Here is a 22547-nt window from a genome sequence, read left to right as displayed (position 1 = left end):
TTTTTAAAAGACAGGATACAAAATTTATTTAATAAATGTGGGGAACAATATAAAATACCAGAAGAATGGAAGATAGCAAAATTATTTCAATAATTAAAAAAGGAAATAGAAATGATACAAAGAATTATAGAGGGATTCTTCCATTCTTCCATTCCATATGATAGTCTCCATAAATTAAAACAAAAAAATCGAAAAACTTACATTAGAGTAAAAAATAATTAAAAATCAATTTAACACAATTAAAAATCAGTTTAACACAATTAAAAATATTAAAAAGAATCTAACGAAAATGTTCAAAACGATTTTCCTTCCTGAAGCTGACAACGCTTTTCGACCATATGTCGTGATCACAGGAATGAAAATATAAAATGTATAGCAAAATAATAATTGTAAAATAATAAGAGGAGTTTATCTCAATATAGTACGTAGAACACTTCTGTATGATACTCTCCAGAAATTAAAATGAAAAAATCGAAAAACTTACATTAGAGTGAAAATAATTAAAAACCAATTTAACACAATTAAAAATCAATTTAACGCAATTAAAAAGAATCTAATGAAAATATTCAAAACGATTTTCCTTCCTGAAGCTGACAACGCTTTTCGACCGTATGTCGTGATCACAGGAATTAAAATTACCGAATAGGGTTGAACACGAAACTTAAATAGTGATTATTTGTCTTCGCACATACGCATAAAGATCCACGCATTGGAGATCAAATATGGCCGACGAACATTAACAGAATCTCGTGTAATTTAATTTCTACGGTTTCTGCAATTAATAGTTGTGTATGATTACGTTGGACATTAAGTATTTTGGCCTCATAAAATAAAAAATGTGTTTTTCGTTAATGGAACGAAAGGCTAATTCTGACACTGCTGAACGAGAAGTACGAACTGAGGCTTCATGTTGATTTACACGAATATTCAGAGAAAAACGTATCGAACCTTGGTAAGACGAGTCGCAATCACTGCAAGAAATGTTGTATACTAGGTCATTAATTTGTGTTGCGAACGCAGAAAGAACCGAGCGATTGTTCAGTATAGTGTGTAATTTCTGTATTGGCCTGGCCACAATTTTAAATTCGGTATGTTTAAAGAATCTATTAAGCTGTTTGTGCCACTGTTCAACATATGGGACAGAAATAAAGTATTTTTTGATATTACTATTGTTGGTTGGTGTAGTATTTTGTATCCTATCCTTAGCCTGTACCCTAATTCAGTTTATTGTGGCAAGGGGATAACCCCTGTTTAAGAACCTGCTAGTTAATATTTGTATTTCTGAGCCCAAAGGAGATTCCATCGTTGAATATTTATAGGCATTTAGAAATTGATTAAGATAATCGATCTTTTGTAGGTGAACGGGTGATAACTATTATAATGTAGAAGCATACCGGTATTTGTAGGTTTTCGATAGATGCTAAATTGAATCTTATTCGAGTCCCGAGTAAGCGTGAAATTTAGAAAATTTAATGACTTTGTATCTGTATCCTCCCTTTCCAATGTAAATTTGAGTCTAGAATGAATATTATTAAACGAATGTAAAATGTCTGGGATAGTACTACTATCAGTAATAACTAGAACATCGTCTAAATACCTCCCATAGTATGTGATATGGGGTCGAAAAGGTGTCAAATGTATATGCTCAATCATTGAGAGATAGATCTCTGACATTAAGCCGCTCAGGCTCAAACCCATTGGTAATCCAAAAATATTTTTGTATGCCTTGTCTCGAAAGGTGATATGGTTGGCCTCAACTAACAGTTTAATTAAGTGAAAAATTTCCTTAATAGGTAACTTCGTATAATTAATCGGTATCGAGTTATTATTTAGCATATCCCAAATAATATCTAATGTGTATTCAACGTTTACATTCGTATATAACGAGGTAACATCTAGTGAGAATAAATTGTCATTGTCGCCAAGTCTACAGTCGTTAAGATTGTTAAATAATGTATCGTAGTTCTTAATCCTAAATTGTATTACCTGTCTAAAGGGTTTTATAATGCTATATACATGTGTGGCTAAGGATGAAAATGCCGAGTTCCTGTAGAAACAATAGGTCGAATAGGAAATCCAGTCTTGTGTAATTTTACCTAACCGAAAAGTGCAGGAATATTGTATGTTCTGGCCTTCAATTCCTTTAACTGAGCCATAGTAATGTAGTCGTTTTTTCGATACGTGGTTAACGTTTTATTTTATTGATTGATCAAATTGGTAAACAGTGCCGGGTCTACTTCAAGATAAGTGGAGGTGTCTGAAACAACTGAATCTAACTTATTAATATAATCAGGTTTATCTAGTATTACCACTGTATCTCCTTTATCTGCCCTCTGTATAATAATGTCTTTATTTTCCCGAAGTTCTCATAAAGCTGGACTGTCATGTATATTCAATTTAGGATGTCGCGTTTCTTTTATGTTATTCACTACTTGGTTAACATGTTGAATAAATAAATCTTTTTGTGGAACATTATGAAGTCCAAATTCAATATCAGTTACGCATTGTTTTTTAGGTAGTTTTCGAGGTGGTAAATTATAATTTAATTCTTTGGATAAAAGTGAAATCTGGTCCTGCGATAGTGTACACAAGGAAAGATTTGTAACCTGTTGATATGTCGGTTCGTTGAATACCGGTGAGGGGGTGTTCGTGAACTAGCTGACGTATTCTGTGGTAGTATGTTGTGTATCTGTGTGGGGGGTGGGTTGTCACCCAACTCGTATGTACTTGGTTGCAAGCCCGCGACGATGTGTTAGAATTCACATGAACGTGTCTTGACCTTTCCGATAATGTTTGCAATGTATTAACGTGTCTGTTTTTTATTTCTGAGGCCTGTGCTTCCCGTCGCAAATCTATGGAGGTCTTCAATACAGACCAATCATTCGGATGTAGATAATTTTTTAATTTATCGCGAAGCTTCCTAACCTGGGAAAGGTACTTTTGAATTCGAATATAGAGATTTTAAGGCAAGTTAATGATATTATGCAATGTGGCCAGTGTTAGTTGTTTTATGCCCGAAATTTTTTGATTTAAATTAACCCTGGCAAACTTCGGAATGATGTTGTTTTGAAGGTAATATTTTAGAAAAGAATTATGGTAACTTTGGGCCGAGTATCTTAGTGTTTATTTAATGTAATTTTGCACCAAGCCGTTCAAAAAATCCCCCATAATTGTGTGTATCAATAGGTTATTTTGCTTCGCAATAAAGCAAAATAATAGAATTAAAATTATTTCTGATGAAATATTAATAGAAGAACAGGTAGGATTCAGAAAAGGAAGATCATGTACAGATAATATATTTATATTAAAACAAATAATAGAAAAACGAAAAGAGTTTAATTTAGAAATGCATTTAGCATTTATAGATTATGAAAAAGCATTTGATCGAGTAAACAGACGAAAACCATAGGACATATTGAGTAATAAAGGATACCCAAAGCATCTTATAAAAATAATACAGAGTTTATATCAAGGAACAAAAATGGTAATAGATACAGGTAATAAATTAACAGAAGAAAGTATAATAAATCAAGGAGTTAGACAGGGATGTTTAACATATATATCGAGGATATGATATGTAAATGGAAAGAGGAAATTAATACACTGTTATTTGTAGATGATCAAGTAATTATTCAAGATAGTGAAGATAATTTACAAAGAGCAGTATTTAAATTAAACCAAATAACAAAAGAATATAAAGTAAAATATCAACAATGAAAACCAGAACAATGGCTTTTAAGGGGAAATATACGGTGAGAACAAAAATAGTTATAGACAATAAAATATTAGAACAAGTAAAACATTTTAAATATCTAAGATGTGATATAACATATGATGTCGAAGAAGATATGAACCAGAAATTGGCGAAATTTCAAAATATATGTGGAACAATAAAAAGAACTCTGGCTAAGAAAACAAGGAAAGAAACACAATTGAAATTTTACAAAGTAATGGCAATATCAACACTTCTTTATGGTTCTGAAACATGGATACTGAAACAAAGAGACATTAATAGAATACAAGCTGCAGAAATGAAATTTTTAAGATATGTTAAAGGATACCCAAAGCATCTTACAAAAATAATACAGAGTTTATATCAAGGAACAAAAATGGTAATAGATACAGGTAATAAATTAACAGAAGAAATTATAATAAATCAAGGAGTTAGACAGGAATGTAAAATTAGATAAAATACCAAACGTAAATATTAGAAAGGAATTAAAGATTTATTCAATTAATGGAAATATTATAGAATATAGACAAAGATGGAAAGAACATGTAGAAAGAATGGAAGATAATAGATTCCCTAAATTAGCTTATACATATAGAGCAAAAGGAAAAAGAGATAGAGCAAGACCAAAGAAAAGATGGGCAGACCTCTTTGAGATCGGAACAGGCGGATTGCCTAATCCATGAAAGAAGATAAGATAAGATGAGATTGAAAGAGACCATAAAACATGTGCATGGATTTGCCAACAAACCAAGGTCTGTGACATCATTGAAAGTGCTTAAAATGGAAATGGAAAGTGTTTAAAATGGAAATGGCAGATTATGTATCAAGATGAACTGACAATAGATGGACCAAGCAAATTTTGGAATGGATACTGCCCGTCTCTAAATGCCCAAGAAAAAGACCAGAGATGACGTGGATCAATGAAATTTGCTGGTGTGCAATGGCAACAGAAAGCATAGGACTGCAGTTGCTGGATATGCTTTGAGGAGGCCTTCATGCTGCAGTGAATCGACAATGGCTGAAGATGATGATATATATACATACATATACATATTCAGGGTACATTTAGGCGCCTCTGTAGCCAGGTGGGAAGGAGCAGCAGTGCATAGCACACGCTTCTTGATTAGACCGGGGTTCGAGCCTGTCACCACCAAATACGGAGGATGCGGAAAGGTCAGGGAATGACCATCGCATTTCTCGGAGCAATATGGCCTTCGTTGCTAATGCTCCTAAAAACCAAACAAACAAACAAACAAACATCAGGGTACATTTGACACTTTGGGACATTTTCATGCATTTGCCATTTTAATCCAATTTATTATTATTTTTTATTATATATATTTTTTTCAGGTGTAAGTGGACTCATTCCCCACCCAGCACAAAACACACATGCTAACATATATACCTGTGTACCCACAGTATAAGTACCGTATTTAGCAGTCATGGGCTTGCAATCCTGGTCATCTGAAGACGTGGGCCCAATCCTCATCATCTGCACTATTTAGGTCTATTTACGAACGTGGGTGAGACCTAGTTGGCACAACTTTGCTTTCAGGGAACTGTGCCCTGTTAGCAAAAATGTGGCATAGCTTGGGCAAACTAGGATTACATGAAGCAGGAAATTCCTAGTGACTACCCCTTTAGGTGTCTCTTCCTATCTACTCTGTCATTGCTGGTAGAGTGTGGTTGATACTCTTTTTGTTTCTTGTTTGATGTCAGTCTCAATATCCATTGTAATCCTCCAAGATGTTATTTGGGATTTCTTTCCTAAATCGAGTTGATACAGAATGAACAGATAGGACAAGAGGGAGGGATTATGCTCTTACTTAAGAAGCATGTGAAATCCAAGTTGTTGCATCCATTTGACATGAATGGCCAGTGCAATATTGAAACAGGTTGGTGTGACATTAGCACTGGGAAAACAAAAATGACAGTAGGAGTGTGTTGAAGGCCTAATGACTGTGATGGGTACAGTGAACAACTACAGAGAAATAGTGTGCCAGTAAATCAGAATGTCTTATAATGGAGGATTTTAACTTTCCAGATATTGACTAGAACTCAAACACTAGCAAGATTTTTGTGGATTTATTGGATGACTATTTTCTAAAACAACACATTAGAGAGACAAAAAGAGAGAGAGCAATATTCTTGATTTGATTATCAGCAGTGATTCTTCATGCTTTAAGAATCTGCAGACAAATGAACCACTAGGTGGCAGTGATTACAGTGTACTGATGTGGTATTTACTTAAAGATGTAACTACCATCAAGGGTAAAGGGAAGAGTGTTTGCTTTCATAAAGGAGACTACAGTGGTCTCCTTTATTTTGAATGAATATCAAAGAATGAGAAGATTCCAAATTTGTGAAGATATTTTGAAAAAAAATTTAAGATGTTCCATACTTTCTGTGTACTGTGATTACTTGCGATGAAAGTTGGTTGTTCCAGTACAACCCAGAAACTAAAAGACAGTCAATGTAATGGAAGACAAAACAATCTCCCAGACCAAAAAGAGCAAGAATGTTAAAATGAAAACCCTGCTTCTTCTTTTCTTTGATATTAAAGGAATTATTATGGCTGAATACATACCAACAAATCAGATTGTCAGTCAAACATACTACATTAAAGTTTTGACAAGGCTGCATGAAAGTGCACTATGGCCACAGATGCTGATGCACCTAATAAATCCCCAAATAAACAAACAAACAGCTGCATGAAAAAATTCAAATGAATTTTTTCATGCAGCTGTTGAATTCCTGAATTGTGGAAAGATGGTTTGATACTCCATCACAACACTCCAACACACAAAACACACTCTCTCTTTGTCAGTTTCTGGCCAAAAAACAAATCCTACAATGTGTGTGAACATATGCACCATTGTGACTTTTTTCTGTACCCTAAAATTGTACTTAACAAAACCCTTGTTCAGTCCATTGAAGACATTCAGAAAAAAATGACTGATGTTAAAATGGCTTACAGAAGATAACTTTCAGAAATCTGTGATTGTAAAACAATATGGAACAGTGTTTACAAACCCAAGCCAATTATTTTGTAAGGGGATAACTTCTAAGTTACAGAATATTTCATTATATTTATTTTATTGCTATAGTGTCATTATTTAATAGCCACACTTGTATATATCACAGTAAATCTATGTAATACAGTATTCACTGTGTGCTAAGTAGTAAAATGTTACTTTTATGCCAATTTTATAACAAACAAAAAATATATATAAAATTCCGATATTTTATTTACGTAGTTGATGAGCAGATGCCTCAATGGGAGAGGAAAGTTACAAAAAAAAAAAAAAAAAAAAGCCATTAGGTTAGGAAGCTCTAAAATAAAGCTCATAGCTCAGTTATTGGGAGGTATTTTTAAATTTTAGATTTAATTTTAATAATACTATTGGAATTGCTTGATTCAACAATTTAAATTTTAAAATTTTATCTATCTTTATGTAATTTAATGGGCAAATCTTTTTCCTTAGGTTGAGATATGCATGAATTTGGGGTGTCATAACAAAGTGAGATCTTGGAGCAGATATGCAAAGGATAGTGCTGCTTACCAGAGGAAAGAAAAACCTCAGAAATTGTGTGTTTATGCACAGTCTGCACTTCAGGTTAGTGATAATTTATCTTTCGTTGTTCAGTGAAATTGAAATGTTTCAAAATCTCAAGCAAGAATGAGTTTCATAATGAATGTAGGCACCGTTCTGGCAGCATGGTGCAAGGTGGTGGAAGTGCACCACCTTTGGATTTTGAAGTAATACACAATTTTTAATATTTTCATTAAATTTATTGAAACAAAAGATATTGCGTGTATTCGAAAATTCGGTGAACAAAAAATTTATTTCTACATGCACCACCTTGCAAAATATCCTGCCGGTGCCCATGGATGTAGGTTTTAACTTTTAATAAGAATATATATACGCCATATTGCTAGAAGTAACAAGACAGTATTTATTATAATATTTAACCCTCTATCTGTTACTCTGGTTTATAGCTACCAATTCTCTCGATTTACAATGGAGAATCCTTCTTTTTCATTGACTCTTCTGTGCGCCTCTGTAGCCAGGTGGGCAGGAGCGGCAGTGCGTAGCACACGCTTCTTCGTTAGACTGGGGTTCAAGCCCGTGACCACCAAATACGGAGGATGCGGAAAGGTCAGGGAATGACCACCGCATATCCCTGAAGCAATATGGCCTTAGTTGCTAATGCTCCTAAAAACCAAATAATAATAACAACAACAACAACAACATTGACTCTTCTGACCCTTCTCCATGTCACTGTAGTAATGTAGTCAGTGACAGTTTCTCCATCTTTTGCAAACACTTAGTTTTTTCTGTCTTTTTTCATTTTCAAACAAAAAAAATAAATAAATAAAATGTTAAAATTGGATTTTTTTTTTTTTTTTTTAAGTTTCTGAATTTCTGCTTAATTTTCTGTTTACTACAAGCATGGGATAATAGCATTGTTCTCTGTTATGTAGAGTCATTTGATAGTACTTTTTGTACTGCAAAGAATAACAGTCTCTTTCAGTAAAATGCTAAAGAAATACTTAAAATTTCAGAAGACATTGATGCAACATTTTCCATGTACTGTAAAATCTGAAAAAGATAACATGGTTGCCTTTTGTCGATGTGACTAATCAATTTCAAGCAGTGTGAAACCGGATGTATAAAGCATTTGCAAATGATTAGCATAAAAACAGCATTGCAGTTCATAGACGGAAATGCAAAAATGTATGTTGCATTTAATTGTGACAATGATGTCATGCATGCTGAATGTTTATTTGCATCTTTTGTCATGGAACATAATCTTCCTCTGAGTTGTGTTAATCACGCAGTAGTGTTGTTCAGAAATGTTTCTCAAAAGCAAAAACATATGGTTATAGAAGAACAAAAATAACAGGCATTGTTAGTGAAATTGCATAGATAGGGAAAGAAGAGGTTAGTGATGGCTCAGAAAAATGAGCCATTTTCATTTGCTAAAAATAGCAGTAATTTAAAGTGATTCCAAGCTATATCCCATTGTGGTGACATTTTTGTAATAATAATAATAATTGCCAAATTGAAAGCAGCTTGCCCTCAATGCCAGCATTGGTATGTGTCTCTGCAGGGTACAACGTTGGACATCTTCTGAACAGCCTGAAAGCATATGGGATTCCTTCAGAAAACAGTAACTTATTGTTATTAATGCACTGTTCTGGTAAGCCTAAAAACTGGAGTAGCAAAATTATTAAAAGGGGAGACTGCGCACTTGGTGTAATCAGCAGTCTGTATTATCTTATTAATTTTTCTGCTGAAAAGAGAGTTGAATACCTTCCTGTGAAAATGAATGAATGCTTAGTGGAAATTTATTACTATCTAGAAAGAAGTGCTAAAAGAAAAGATGTAAACAATTTCAACTGATTCATGCCATTGGAATAAAAAAGGTTTTGAAGCATGTGCATGTACCTATTGGCTGTCTTTGGTTAAATGTGTAACTATACTGGTAGAACAGTTAACAACCTTTGATTGATATTTAAAGAAGAGACAAAAAGTAGTCAAAAAAGGTAAGCATTTTTGAGAGTTAGCATTAGCATTAGTAGAGGCATTTGATGCAAGAAAGCAAGCTTATGCAGCATCAGCTAAAAATAAATAAATAAATAAATAAAAATAAAAATAAATAAATAAATAAATAAATAAATAAAAATAAATAAATAAATAAAAATAAAAATAAATAAATAAATAAATAAAAATAAATAAAAAATAACCACTTCCACTTCACCCCTCTGTTCGTTCGAAATACCTGTCCAGCTGAGCCTTAAACTTATTTAGGCTATCAACTTCCACGACAAGGGATGGAAGTCTGTTCCACCAACCAACCACCCGAGTTACCAAATTGAAAAGCACAAGTGCTCACTAATGAATGGCACTGACTTGTGTTCAAATCCAGTTCATGATCTAAAAGTATTGAAACATTGAAGTATTGAAAGTATTGATGAACTCAAGAAAAAGAACTGCTGAAATGCAAACTTCTGATAAAAGCAATCCTAAACAGGCCAAGTGAGCTGATAATTATAGGCATGTTATTGTCATTTGTGCAGAAAGTCTATTCATATTTCTATTTTTTAGCTTAAATAAAAGCAGTTTTCTTCTTTATTTGAAATGTTATTCCTTTTGTTTGAAAATCCAAACATAGCTCTCTCAATCCATTGTACCTCACATCCATGTATTGAGGTTATCACTACTATTTATGTTGTGGAAATTTATTTTGCACAACATAAATAGTAGTGATCAAAACAAGAGAAGATTCTCTTGTTTTGATCAGTGAAGTACTTTTTGGTTGCAAGTGACTACATGGTGCACAAGTTATCATTGGGAAATTGTTCTTATAAATGCTGAGGTAGCAAAAATTACTTCAATTTGGAATTGCATCATTTTCAAATTTGAAATTTTTTGTGGACAAGTTTCCAGTACTTCTTGATAGTTAAAGATAAAAAAAAAAAAAAAAATGAAGCAATAGTTGTTTTGCAGAGTAAGTCATCTTTTTCTTGTCATCTCACATCTAGTAGGTTCTCACACGTGTGAGAACTTACTAGATGCTGTTATGAAAGAATTTATGTACAGTGATTGGGAAACTGACAAGTATATAAAGGAGCTTGAAATATAACAAATTATCCCAAGTCATTCTTGGCATTTTAACAATTCTTCATGGCAGTGTTGACAGTGAAATATTCAGCCAGGTTAGGAAATGAAAACTGAGTTTGGATTTTTTCTTTCTGGCAGAACTTTGGAAATGCTCTTTAGAGCCAAGTTGGAACAGCAGTGCCATTGTTATAAACATAAACATAATTTTGACTCAGCATTTTTGAAAAGGTGCAGAATCTTCAACAGTATCTTTCTCAAAACAATCATAATCAGTTAATGTGTAATAGAATATCCCAAGAGAATGCAACAGACAGAAATATGTTAGGTAAGCTAATGTTTATAAGCACAGTATGCTGATAAATAATCCTATGGCTGCATTTAAATAAAATATGCATTTTGCCAGTGAAATTTAATTTCTAATGCAGTATGGACTTTAAAAAAACCTGCTTTTTATGAAAAATCTTCTGTATTTTATCTGTTTTGGCCCAAAAACCTGTTTTTCTCTTGTTCACAAATGCACGATCTCCAGTTTTTTGAAAATCAGAAATTGGTAACTATGCTGTTTTGGTTTTTTTATTTATTTTTTTTTATTATCTCTTCCTGCTTTGCTACCAAGATTTGGTTGTAAAGTAGTCAGGGTTTGGTTTTTTGTTTTTTTTTTTTTTTTTTTTTTGGGTAATGAGACTTGTTTGTAAAGTTGTTTTTTTTTTTTTTTATCTTATTGTGCGATACTTCAGAATTAAGAATAAAATTTTAATGTTTCTTATTTTAAATTACTTCTTGCCTTTGTTCTTTTCCTTTCCAAAAAAAACTGATATGGCGAATAAAATTTACAAGATGCCCATTGATTTTTGTAAAACCACTGCATAGCTAATAATGTTGCCAACCTTTTCCCTTAATTACACATTCAATTTTTTTTTCTCCCTTTTGTGAAAATCCCAAACATGAGAGGTATCAGAACCTATAGTACTTGGTACCATTCATGGATTGAAGGTTGAGAAGAAGAAAGAAGATATTTGTTGATATCAGACTTGAGCTTCTGTAGATTGTAATTTTCAGGAAATATGTATAAAGAAAAGTTGTTCCAGAAAACAGGACTTGAATGAATAAATGAGGAAGAAGAAAAGTTGGTTCTGTGAGTTTCAAGTTGGACAGTAAAAGAATGTTGAGTGGTTGCGGTACGTATTCAGACTGCTTTCGAAGAGAGAGCCAGAATCATAGCAGCCAATTCAGAAGAACAGTGCCCATGGAAGTATCTATAGAAAAGGCATGCAGCAGAAACAAAACGTCTGTGAGACAGATTGGAGAGGTGCCTCTGTAGCCAGGTAGGCAGGAGCGGCAGTACATAGCACACACTTATTGATTAGACAGGGGTTCGAGCCCGTGACCACCAAATACGGAGGATGCGGAAAGGTCAGGGAATGACCACCGCATATCCCTGGAGCAATATGGCCTTAGTTGCTAATGCTCCTAAAAACCAAATAACAAACAAACAGATTGGAGAGACTGTTACAGATGAGTCATTAATTAACCTAACTCCCTTCTTTTGAATGGAATCTAGAAGACTGCAAGAGGTTTTGGGGGCACCGCCCCAGATGTGGGAACAATATTCCATGATAGGGAAGATTTGTGATTTGTACAGAGTGAGCAACCGTTTGGAAGAAATTAACAGCAGGAGCAAAAGAGAAAACCTAGTTTTTTAGGTGCAGAGGAAGCAATATTTGTAATGTGCTTATGCCAAGAGAGAGATTAGAAGTCAGGGTGATCATTAATAGAGAGAGAGAGAGAGAGAGAGAGAGAGAGAGAGAGAGAGAGAGAGATATGATTTTGCCTAGTAATTGGAATGTCATTGAAGATAAGCATAGGAACAGAAGAATACTTTTTTGTGAGATATAAGAGAGGTCTGAGTTTTAGAAGGGTTGGAATCAACTAAGTTATCTTAGCCCCATTGAAGAATTACCTGCAGAGCAGCATTTAAGGAATTGGTAGTGGATATTTGAGAAGTTGAAGCTGTTTGTTTAGGGTAAGACTTCTCAAACTGGTAAATGGTATGCAGTGTGCTATCATCAGCAAAGCCATGAATAGGATTTCCAATAAATGGAAGGTCATTAATATACAAGAGGAAAAGAGTGGGAGAAAGAACTGAACCTTAGAGAACACCAGCATTAGTGGAGAAGTTAGAAGACAGAGAGACAGCTACCATTAGCTGCAGCGAGAAATCAGAGAGAAAACTGGATACCCAATTACAAAAAACAGTTGGCAAACCATAAGTTGAAAGCTTATTTAGAAGACCTTTATGCCAAATACGATAAAAAGCCTTTGAAATGTGAAGAGCAATTGCTTGATTTTCACCAAAACATTTCCATTGAATTTGTCTGTAGATGGGTAACATAAGTCAGAATATCACCAATGGATTGACACTGATGGAATCTATACTGGCAAACATTGATCAGATGGAATGTTTCTAGTTTTATTGTTGGTGGTTAATTGATTTCTCTATTACTTTAGAAAGAGTAGAAGTAAGTACAATGGGACAGTAATTCAATGGTAGGGATTTGTCACACTTTTTAAGAACTGGCTGGATATAAGCAAATATCCACACAGAAGTAGCAGCAGTACGTAGATGCCAAATGTGTTTTTACACATTTGGTATAAGAAAGTGAAAAAAGGAGACCCAGAACAGGAGTATGTTCAGGAGCACAGGTTTGGAGAGCAAGTGGAGAAATACCATCAGGACCTGGAGCTTTCATAGAATCAAGATTGATCAAAATCCTTCTGACATCCTTTTGACAGAAGACCACAGGAGGTATTGAATGCAGTGTACTGGGGATGGTAGGAGGTGGTTTACCAAGATCATCAATACACAAGTTGGAAGAAAAATAGGATGCTAGAAGGTCAGCTTTATCTTTGGTTGAAGTGGCAAGAGTTATGACAGAGGTAAGAGGTGGTTATGACAGATGGGAAAAAGTTGCGGCCAATAGCTTTGGCAAGAGATCAGAATGCACGACTACCATTTGGACAAGAAGCAAGATTTTTACTCTTAGCCTGTTCAAAATTTGGGTTGGACTGATTAATAACTGCTTTACAATTTTTGCAGGCTTTTGTGTAGGCAGAAATAATGAATCTGAAGATTTGGAAACAAGCCAATTGTGATATGCAACATTCTTATCTTGAACGTCCTTAGCACATGTATTGGAAAACCAAGGTTTAGATAAAGGACAATATTTTAAGTGGAGTGTGGAGTAAAGAATTCCATCCCTACACATGAATAATTTCACTGAAATGATCTGAGCAAATGTTGACATCAGAAGATTTGAAACAGTAGTTTGACTAAGGAAAAGAAGAAAAGAAATCACATAGCTCATCCAATTTTGCATTCTTGCAATGCCAAACAACACAAGGTTGAGAATGGCCACAAGGCTCCATCCGAAAGGCTCCATCGGAAAAGATACATTACCAAGTTGTGATCTGAGGTGCCTAGAAGACCACTTACCTCAACCACATAATTAGAAGGTTGTTTGTGAGAAAAAGATCAAGTTATTAATCAGTTCAAGTGTGTTGGCTACATGGTAGGATTCTCTGGTATTCTGATAAGTAAATGTACAATCTGTGCTAGGCCATTAGTAATTTCAGAAGCCTCAGTATCTTGACCAGCTGGATCTGTGACTAGAAAATGGAAGCCAGCTGTTGTTGTTGCGAACATTAAAATCACTTAGGAGGAAAATTGCCTCACTGTTAGGAAACAGGACTGGAGAAAGTCAAGTTTCATTGAGAGGAAGCAAAGAGTTCCAAGTGATTGGTGGAGTTGGAGGAGATTCCAGATCATTAACTCTCTGACAGGGAATATCAGAGTGGACATATACACAAGTACCACCTTTGATGAGAAAGGAATCATACAGTGAATAATTTGGACAGCTGATATTAGCAGTGGTTGAATTGTCATTAGCATTGGGATTTTGTCAGATAAAAGTATGTCGGGGTTTAGAAGACTTGTAGATGGAAATCATTGAGATTGGAATTGAGATCACATACATTTGTGAAATAAACAAGGTAGTGTTTTTTGAGGTTTAGATCTTTTCATAGATAAGTTTGTTCTATTAGCTTCACTATTCGTGGTGTATTCAGTCATAAGAAAAAAGTAGGGAGGACAGTTGTATGAAGTAATGAAGTTTTTGGATATGGTGTACATACATCAACAATATTTCCATCAAAGTCTCCCACTACCAGGACTCCCTCCAGTCACTGTCTGGCAGAGTAGAAGCAGCAAGATTATACACTAACTAATCTGGAAGCTTTCTATAGAGTTACCAATAGGTTTCCATCATGCAGCACGATTGATGAGATGTGGGGTGACATATGGATCTACCCCCTCTCATAATTATGGATAAATGTATGTTTACCTCCTTTTCTGCCTTCCTCAGTATAATTGGATAGATCTCATCCAACAATGGTACCTATTTTTACATTTAGCTTCAGCAGTTTTGCTCTCTTTCCTCTCAATTATCAAAAAGTCAGTTGCCTTTTAGAATTTGATAAATTTCTGGCATACCTTCTCCAAAAAAAATGCCTCCATGTGTGAATGTAGATACAAAATACCTATTCATTCTGTCAGCAACCTGAGCAGGCTCATAATCAGTTAAACCATTCGCATCTAGTGGACCAGTATGATTTTTATCACACTGGTCCACTATAAATTATTTTGAAATGAACAAGGAAGTGTTTGGGAGGCTTAGATCTTTTCACAGATAAGTTTGTTCTATTGGTTTAACAATTCATGTATTCAGTAGTAAGAAAAGGTGGGGGGTGGACAGGCCATAACAGTAGCTATGTAATCACCATGATGTTTCCATTTGGTGATTACATAGCTACTGTTGATCTGGGGTGTTGCAGTTTTGTTGCAATGACACAAGTAATGAAAGTTTTGTATATGGCTTCCTCATGGCAAGAATATACCCAGCTGTTTGACATAATGTGGCCTCAACAATGCCTGCCTGCTTACACACTACTCAGACTCCCTCCAGTCACTATCTGGCATAGTATAGGCAGTGGGATTCTACACTAGATGATCTGGAAGCCTCCTGGAGAGTTACCAATAGGTTTGGTTCTGTGGACTATCTAGTGGCCTGCCTGCCAATGCAGTTTGAGCTGTACCTTTGAAATGTAAGGAAAATTGGATATTGCCATGATGTCTATCATAACCTCAAGATACATCAATCATATTGCATAATGGAAGAGATAGGAGAGGGTTTGTCGGAGACTGAACGTGGGTTCCATCCCATCAAGCCTCCAATAAGCAAAGTGGTGGTATTGCACTGGTTGATGTGAGTGTCATCTGCCACCTAGTATTGTCTGTTAACCCAGAGGGGTGGCATTCCTCCATGTGGTGTGGGTGCCACACCTCGACCCTTGCTTACATTGGTTTACACCTGCGTGGTCACTTACAGTGTGGTGGGTGCTGTATTTCGGGACCTGCACATGGGGATTCTACCCAGGGTTACTAACTTTCCCACCATTGTGAAGGTGATTTGGATGTCACAGACTGACCAGACTTTGACAGAATTAAGTCCACTTGAATTGAGTGTCACCCAAATATCAGTTTCATCAGCATTTTAGACTCCCAGTAGCAAGCATAGCTTGGAACATCTGAGAGAAGGCCCCAAGAATCCTCGTTAGTATGCTCCAAACCAATTTTTGATAACTATAATGAGTGCTTACTCAGCTATAACAAAACAAGATGATGTTTCTAAATTTATGTTACATAAGTGGTATTATAGTTGATTCCTCCTTTAGCCATCATTTCAACTATTGATTGAGAGTGTGTGTTGGTCTTGCCTGAAGCTGATGTTCCTGTTCATCCCAAAGGTGTTTAGTGAAGTTAAGCTTGTAGCTATGGGCAGGAATGAATGTTATTAATGTGTAGCTTTTCAAATCAAATCACTATACAGGCTGTTGCGGTATGACGTCATACATTGTCATGCTGAAACAGATATAGATGCCTCTCATACTGCCACCACAACACAGAAAAAGTAGGAACAACAACCAATGATCCAAGCCCAAATGACAAGAAAGTACCCCAGACGGTGACAGTATCTCTAACCAACTTCATAGCTGGAACAACACACACACTAGTTATTTCTTTGTGATTCTTCACTGTGTAAACCAACATTCCAGGGACTAGTTATGTTAGGTTTTGCCCCAGTAAATTTAATGCTCTGCATTGCATGCTGTGATGTGATGTTTGGTTTATGTGTTGAAGCTCTTCCGTAAAGTCCAATGCAATGTAGATCTTTGTGTATTGTCTTTGTACTAATATCAGTTCCTGTAGCTTCCCTGAACTCCTGGTTGATAATATTTAATGAAGGCTGATGGATTCTATGGACCATTCTTCGGAGCACTTTCTGGTCTTTTTCTTGCAGTTTCTGCAGTCTACCTAAACATTTCTCAGCTGTAACAGTACCATGATGTTTCCATTTGGTGATTACATAGCTACTGTTGATCTGGGGTGTTGCAGTTTTGTTGCAATGACACAAACAGATTGATTGCTAATATGGTATCCTTTGACGACTCCTTAGAAGTAGCTAAGCTCAGTGCCTTAGCTGATCCACTGTTTATTAATTGATTTGCTTACTTTTTTAGTATGAACACAGTTGATTTTATACCTATTCCTGACATGTGGACAGTGATTCTTTTTTCCCCAACTGCAGGGTGTCTGGATATAGATGGGTTGAAAAACTGCTAGTTTGCGTGGATACACAGAGTAATAGCTTAACTAGAGCCACAGGCAGAAGTGAAATTAATTTTCGCACTGCTACTATTGGTACATTTGGCAGCCTGGTAAGCAAGGTGTCTGGAACTTCAGGCCTCCTTGTGGATCATCATGGGCTGTGTTGGATAACTAAGAGTAAGAATATGTGCATGCATACTTGCATATACACTACTGCTAGGAGCATTGTAAATGAATTTGATGAATTTGAAATACTAATTAAGTCATCAAATGTATACATAGTAGGAGTAGCGGAAACATGGTGTTACTCAGACAAAAGTGATGTTGAATTTGAATATGAGGAGTACCTTGTGTACAGGAAGGGCAAGAAAGGTGGAGGGGTTATGCTCTTAGTTAAGAAGAATATTAAATCTTAGGCAGTGCATTCCAGTTAACTTGGATGACGAGTGCAGTGTTGAGTCAGTTTGTGATTTTGTGGGATTTATTTAAAGATGTAGTAGTAGTAGTGGCATGTGATGCAAGAAAGCAAGCGTATGAGCTTATGCAGCATCAGCCAAAAAAAAAAAAAAATTACAGAACAATCCCCTCTAAATATTTGTCCAGTTCCTCCTTAAATTTATTTAACCTGTCAACTTCCACAATGACAGATGGAAGTTTGTTCCAGCAATTAACTACCTGCTGGCCAAAGGCATATTTCCACACATCTATTTTACGTCTGTCCTTCCTCAATTTCAAATTATGGCCCCTTAGGTTCGTAATCTGAACAAGTGGAAGAATCCCATCCGAATTCAGCGTGCTCAACCCATTCAAGGCCTTATACACCTCAATCAGATCACCTCGCACGTGCCTAATCTCCAGCTGCTGCAATTTGCAGAACTTAAGCCTCTCCTGGTAAGAGGATCCCTTCATTCCCCTCACCAATCTTGTTGCCCTTATCTGTACACGCTCAAGCAAATCTACATCCTTCCTAAAATGAGGCCTCCAGACCTGCACGCAGTACTCAAGGCGTGGCCTAACCTTGCCTTATACAGAGGAACAATCACCTCCTTTTCCCTGCTAACAAAATTCCTGTATGTCATTGACAACACCCCATGACCTGCCCTGGCAGCCTGTCTGCATTGTTCAGAAAACTTCATATCTGACTGCACAATTACTCCCAGGTCTTTTTCATTTCCTACCTCCTTAAGTGTAGTACCACTCAGTTGGTACGTTTCTCTAGGGTTACTTCTACCCATATGCAGTACTTTGCATTTTTCAATGTTAAAACTTCAGTTGCCACTTCTCAGCCCATCGGTCCAAATTTTCTAGATCCTGTTGCAGTAACACACTGCCATTACTGTCATTAACAACCCTGCCAACCTTTGTGTCATCTGCAAACTTCGACATTAAGCCTGATATACCTTCATCAATATCATTGATAAATACACAAAACAACAGTGGACCCAACACCGAACCCTGTGGGACTCCACTAATAACATTAGTCCATGAAGAGCAGCACCTATTGATTACCACCCTCTGTCTTCTCCCACTCAACCATTCTTTTATCCATTGCAGCAACTTACCCTTAATACCATTCTGCTCCAATTTGTACAGTAGTCTTCCATGCGCAACAGTGTCAAAAGCTTTGCTGAAATCCAAGTATATGATATCAAAATTATTTTTTGCATCCAGTTCCTTTGTAACCACATCATAATAACCAATGAAATTTGTCAGACAAAACTTTCCCTTAACAAACCCATGCTGTGTCTGAATTATTGCTGCAGTCTTGTCTAGATGATCCTGCAATGCATCTTTAACAAGTGACTCCATTATTTTACCCAGAACAGAAGTTAAAGTTAAACTAATTGGTCTGTAATTACTCGTGTCACCCTTTGATCCCCCTTTGTGAATTCGGGACACATTTGCACATCTCCAGTCTGTGGGGACCTCCCCCGAGTCCAAGGATGCTCTCATAATTATGGCTAAGGGTTTGTTTACTTCCTTTGTCGCCTCCTTTAATATAACTGGATAGATCCCATCCACCCCAGGTGCCTTTCTTATGTTTAACTTTAACAATTTCTCCCCCACTTTGTTCTCAGTTATTACAACATCATTAAGCACACTGTTACAATTTGATAACCTTGTGGCATTTTCAAACCTTAATAACTCCTCATGTGTGAATGTAGATGCAAAATACTCATTCAGTTTGTTTGCTATCTGAGCAGGATCATCAACAGTCGAACCATCGATATCAAGTGGACCAATCAGATTCATCCCCTTCCTTTTAGAGTTTATATAAGTAAAGAAATCTTTGCTGTTTTTCTTAGCATCCTTTGCCAAAGATTTCTCGTAATCTGCCTTAGCCTGCCTAATCTCCTTTGTGACTTGATTATAGGCTTCTGTGTCACCTGATAATTTATATGCATCCCATGCATTTTTCTTCTCTACCACGAGTCTCATTAGTTCATTTGACAACCATTTAGGCCTAAACGTTGAACAATATATCTTAATAGGTGTAAGGTGTATTTAGTGTCAGATGGCACCAGGGGTTTCCCCCATCGCCGCGTTGCTTTCATTGTGGGTGTACCAGTTTGCTGGAAATGCCAGAGGTTTAAAAGTGTATGGATATTGTATATGTGTAGTGTCATGTACCGTTGTTCATCTGGTCGTTTAGCTGCTAGACCCCTGCTGAGGCCCAAAGTTGTCTCACCTTCGCCCCGTGGAGGCAGATCAGGAACCCAGTAGTTTTAGTTTCACTCTGGCAGATCCTGCCACCTAATTTCCTGAGATTTCAGAGGCTAGGACCTAAAAAAAAAAAAAAAAAAAAAAAAAAAGCATGCATCTACGTACAGACAGATCCATATATATGCGATACATATATCCATCATCATCGTCGGTTTGTTGATCGTTAGGTGAGGGGGATAATGCTTGTTATCCCCCTCACCTCACCTAATGTGATAATAAAGGCCGAAAGAATGGGCGAACGAGAATTTTGACATAATTAAGTTTTTGTGTGTGGGACATTTGCTAGCATAAAGATAGAGTGGGTGGGAGACTGAAGGCTGGCTGTTAAGGCAGAAATATGGGGATGATAGAGTAGGCAACCCCAGAAATCAGTGAGGCAGGCCCATGCCTCATCAGGAGAAAGTAGGGGGTGCCGGGGGGGAGGGGGAACCGTCCCACCACCGGCACAGGGGAAGGGATGGAAAGGCACCAGGCAAGGGAGCCTGGTGCAAGCGTCTGCAGGAAAACTATACAATGACCCTGTTGGTGTCCAATCTGGTGTCATGTCCGAGTTGTCATCCTTTTGGGACCTGGGTCCCATCCATGTTAGTCCTTTACCTTAGTGCGGTTTATTTCCTAAGCCTTCTAGTTCTCAGGAGCGTGTCTTGTTCACATAGACCCAGCTGGTGGGGTGTCTAAGTTTGGTAGTCATCTCCATTTGTCTTTCATGGGACATGGGTCCCGTCCATGTTAGTCTATTTTGGTATAGTTTGTTTCCTGAGTTTTCTAATTCTTGGGGGTGGGTCATTTCTGGTGTCCCAGTCCAAGCGAGCTGAAGAACAGATGTTCTTTGGTTATAATGGTAGTGGGTTGTGGGCTGCAGCCATTTGGTTTCTCCTCCTCCTCCTTGTCGCGAATAGTGCCTGTGCGTAATCCGAGAAGGCTTGATACTCCTCCTTCATGTCTAGGAGGTGATGTTCTTGTCCCTGTGGTAAGTAGTGGATTCTGGTGAGTAAAACACCACGTAGGTCTTCATAGAGCCTGCAGTAATACATGAGGTGCTGCTAGCTCTCTAGCTCCCCGCAAGTGCAAGTTGTATCAACCTGGATCCGAAGTAGAGACAGTTTGGCATTAATCGTTCCGTGTCCAGTTAAGAGGTACGTTACTTGTAGACCTGGGTAGAACCGTTTGGGTAGTTGTGATCTCTCCCTTTTGAGAGTTGCTCCACCTTTCCTGCCATGCCTACTGCAGGTGAATTTGTATCCTCTTCTTTTCCACATTTTTGTTGCTGGTTAGGTCAATAGTGAACCCTAGAAAAGTCTGTGGGGTACCTTTGTCTAGGTAGTACAGTAGGCCCCATTGTACTACTGTACTACCTAGACAAAGGTAGTACAGTAGGCCGCATTGTATGATTTATAAGTCCAGCGGGAGAGTACCGGCGAGCACTTGCAGGGCATGGGTGCTCACCGGGCGGCAAGCGCGAGTGATGGTTAGGAGGATGGATCTGTGAATTTGGTCTGTGATACGTCTGTTTACTTCTGTTGTAGTTTTTTGAAACCGTGCACCCGATGCGTAGGTGACGATTGGAGTGAAGATAGTTTTGTAGAACAGTTTGAGGATTCGCTTTTTCAAGCCCCATTCTTTTTGTATCATGGCAACCATGGCTGCCTAGCGTCTTATTTTTTTACGGAGATATTTCAGATGGTCCTGAAATGACAGGTTTTGGTCCAATATCACGCCTAGGTATTTCAGTTGGTTGGAGAATTTGACTGTTTCCTGCCCAATTTTTATTTGCGGAGCCCACCTAAGATCAAGGCGTCCCTTTAGTAGGATGGAGTTTGTTTTTGTGGGGGATATTTTGAGTTTATTTCAGTTTGCCCATTCTTGGAGAGTGGTCAGGGCCCGATTTGGGAGGACCTCTAATGCGGCTCTTGAGTTTGCCTGTATCGTCAAAATGAGATCGTCCGCAAATGCCTGAGATTGTACTTCATGGAGATCGATGTTAAGAAAGGCGTCCAAGACAATATTCCACAATAGTGGACCAAGGACCGAACCTTGAGGGCAGCCCCGATGGACATGCCTGGAGAGTGTGCCATAGGGGGCGGTGACTTTGATGGTTCTGTTGCTTAGGTAACTTTTGATGGTGTTATAGAGGTTTTCTGGCATGTTGGCTTCGCGCAGCCTCGTCAGGACGCTCGGCCACCAAAGTGAGTTGAACGCCCCAGCGAAGTCCACGGCTATCACTAGGAAGTACTTTGTATTACATCTGTTTACCTTGGTCATGAGGTGAGTTAAGGTATCCACCTCGGAGGTTCCCTATCTGAAGCCGAATTGGTTTCTTAATAGGTATGAAATGTTTAGTAGCTTCCACGATTAATTCCTTGAATGCTTCCCACTTAGAATTTACTGTTGGTAACATCGTCAGTTGATCCCACTGTACAGAATTTAAAAACTGTCTGAGACCATTGTACTCGCCTTTACGGAAGCAAAGACGCTTTCCTTTACCCCTGATGGTAATTATATCTTTAAGTAAATCCCACATCAGTACACTGTGATCACTGCCACCTAATGGTTTCTTTATCTGCAAATTCTTAATACACGAATGATCACTGCTGATAACCAGATGAACCCTCTCTTGTTGCCTTCGAACATGCTGCTGCAGAAAAAAATCATCCAATAAATCCACAAAAGTCTTACTAGTGTGCGAGTGACCAACCCATAAGTTCTAGTCTATATCTGGGAAGTTAAAATCCGCCAT

The 22547-nt window shown here is 37.2% G+C and overlaps 1 protein-coding gene across 2 annotated transcripts in view; it reads left to right on the top strand.

The window, feature by feature from the left end:
• The window catches only part of LOC150085940 (putative RNA-binding protein 19), a 496890-nt gene that overhangs the window by 30828 nt on the left and 443515 nt on the right, over nucleotides 1-22547 (top strand). For both annotated transcript variants that reach the window (XM_090374301.1, XM_090374300.1), the window contains exon 4: nucleotides 7219-7350. In XM_090374301.1, coding sequence (XP_090230427.1) covers nucleotides 7219-7350 — 132 coding nt within the window. The remainder of the gene's footprint in view (nucleotides 1-7218; nucleotides 7351-22547) is intronic.

The sequence above is a fragment of the Mastigoproctus giganteus genome, chromosome 5 (assembly GCF_048544385.1).
Source record: "Mastigoproctus giganteus isolate SK-2022 chromosome 5, ASM4854438v1, whole genome shotgun sequence".
NCBI lineage: Eukaryota > Metazoa > Arthropoda > Arachnida > Uropygi > Thelyphonidae > Mastigoproctus > Mastigoproctus giganteus.
The sequence above is the reverse complement of the archived record's forward strand: the minus strand, read 5'-3'. Positions and strand labels throughout refer to the sequence as shown.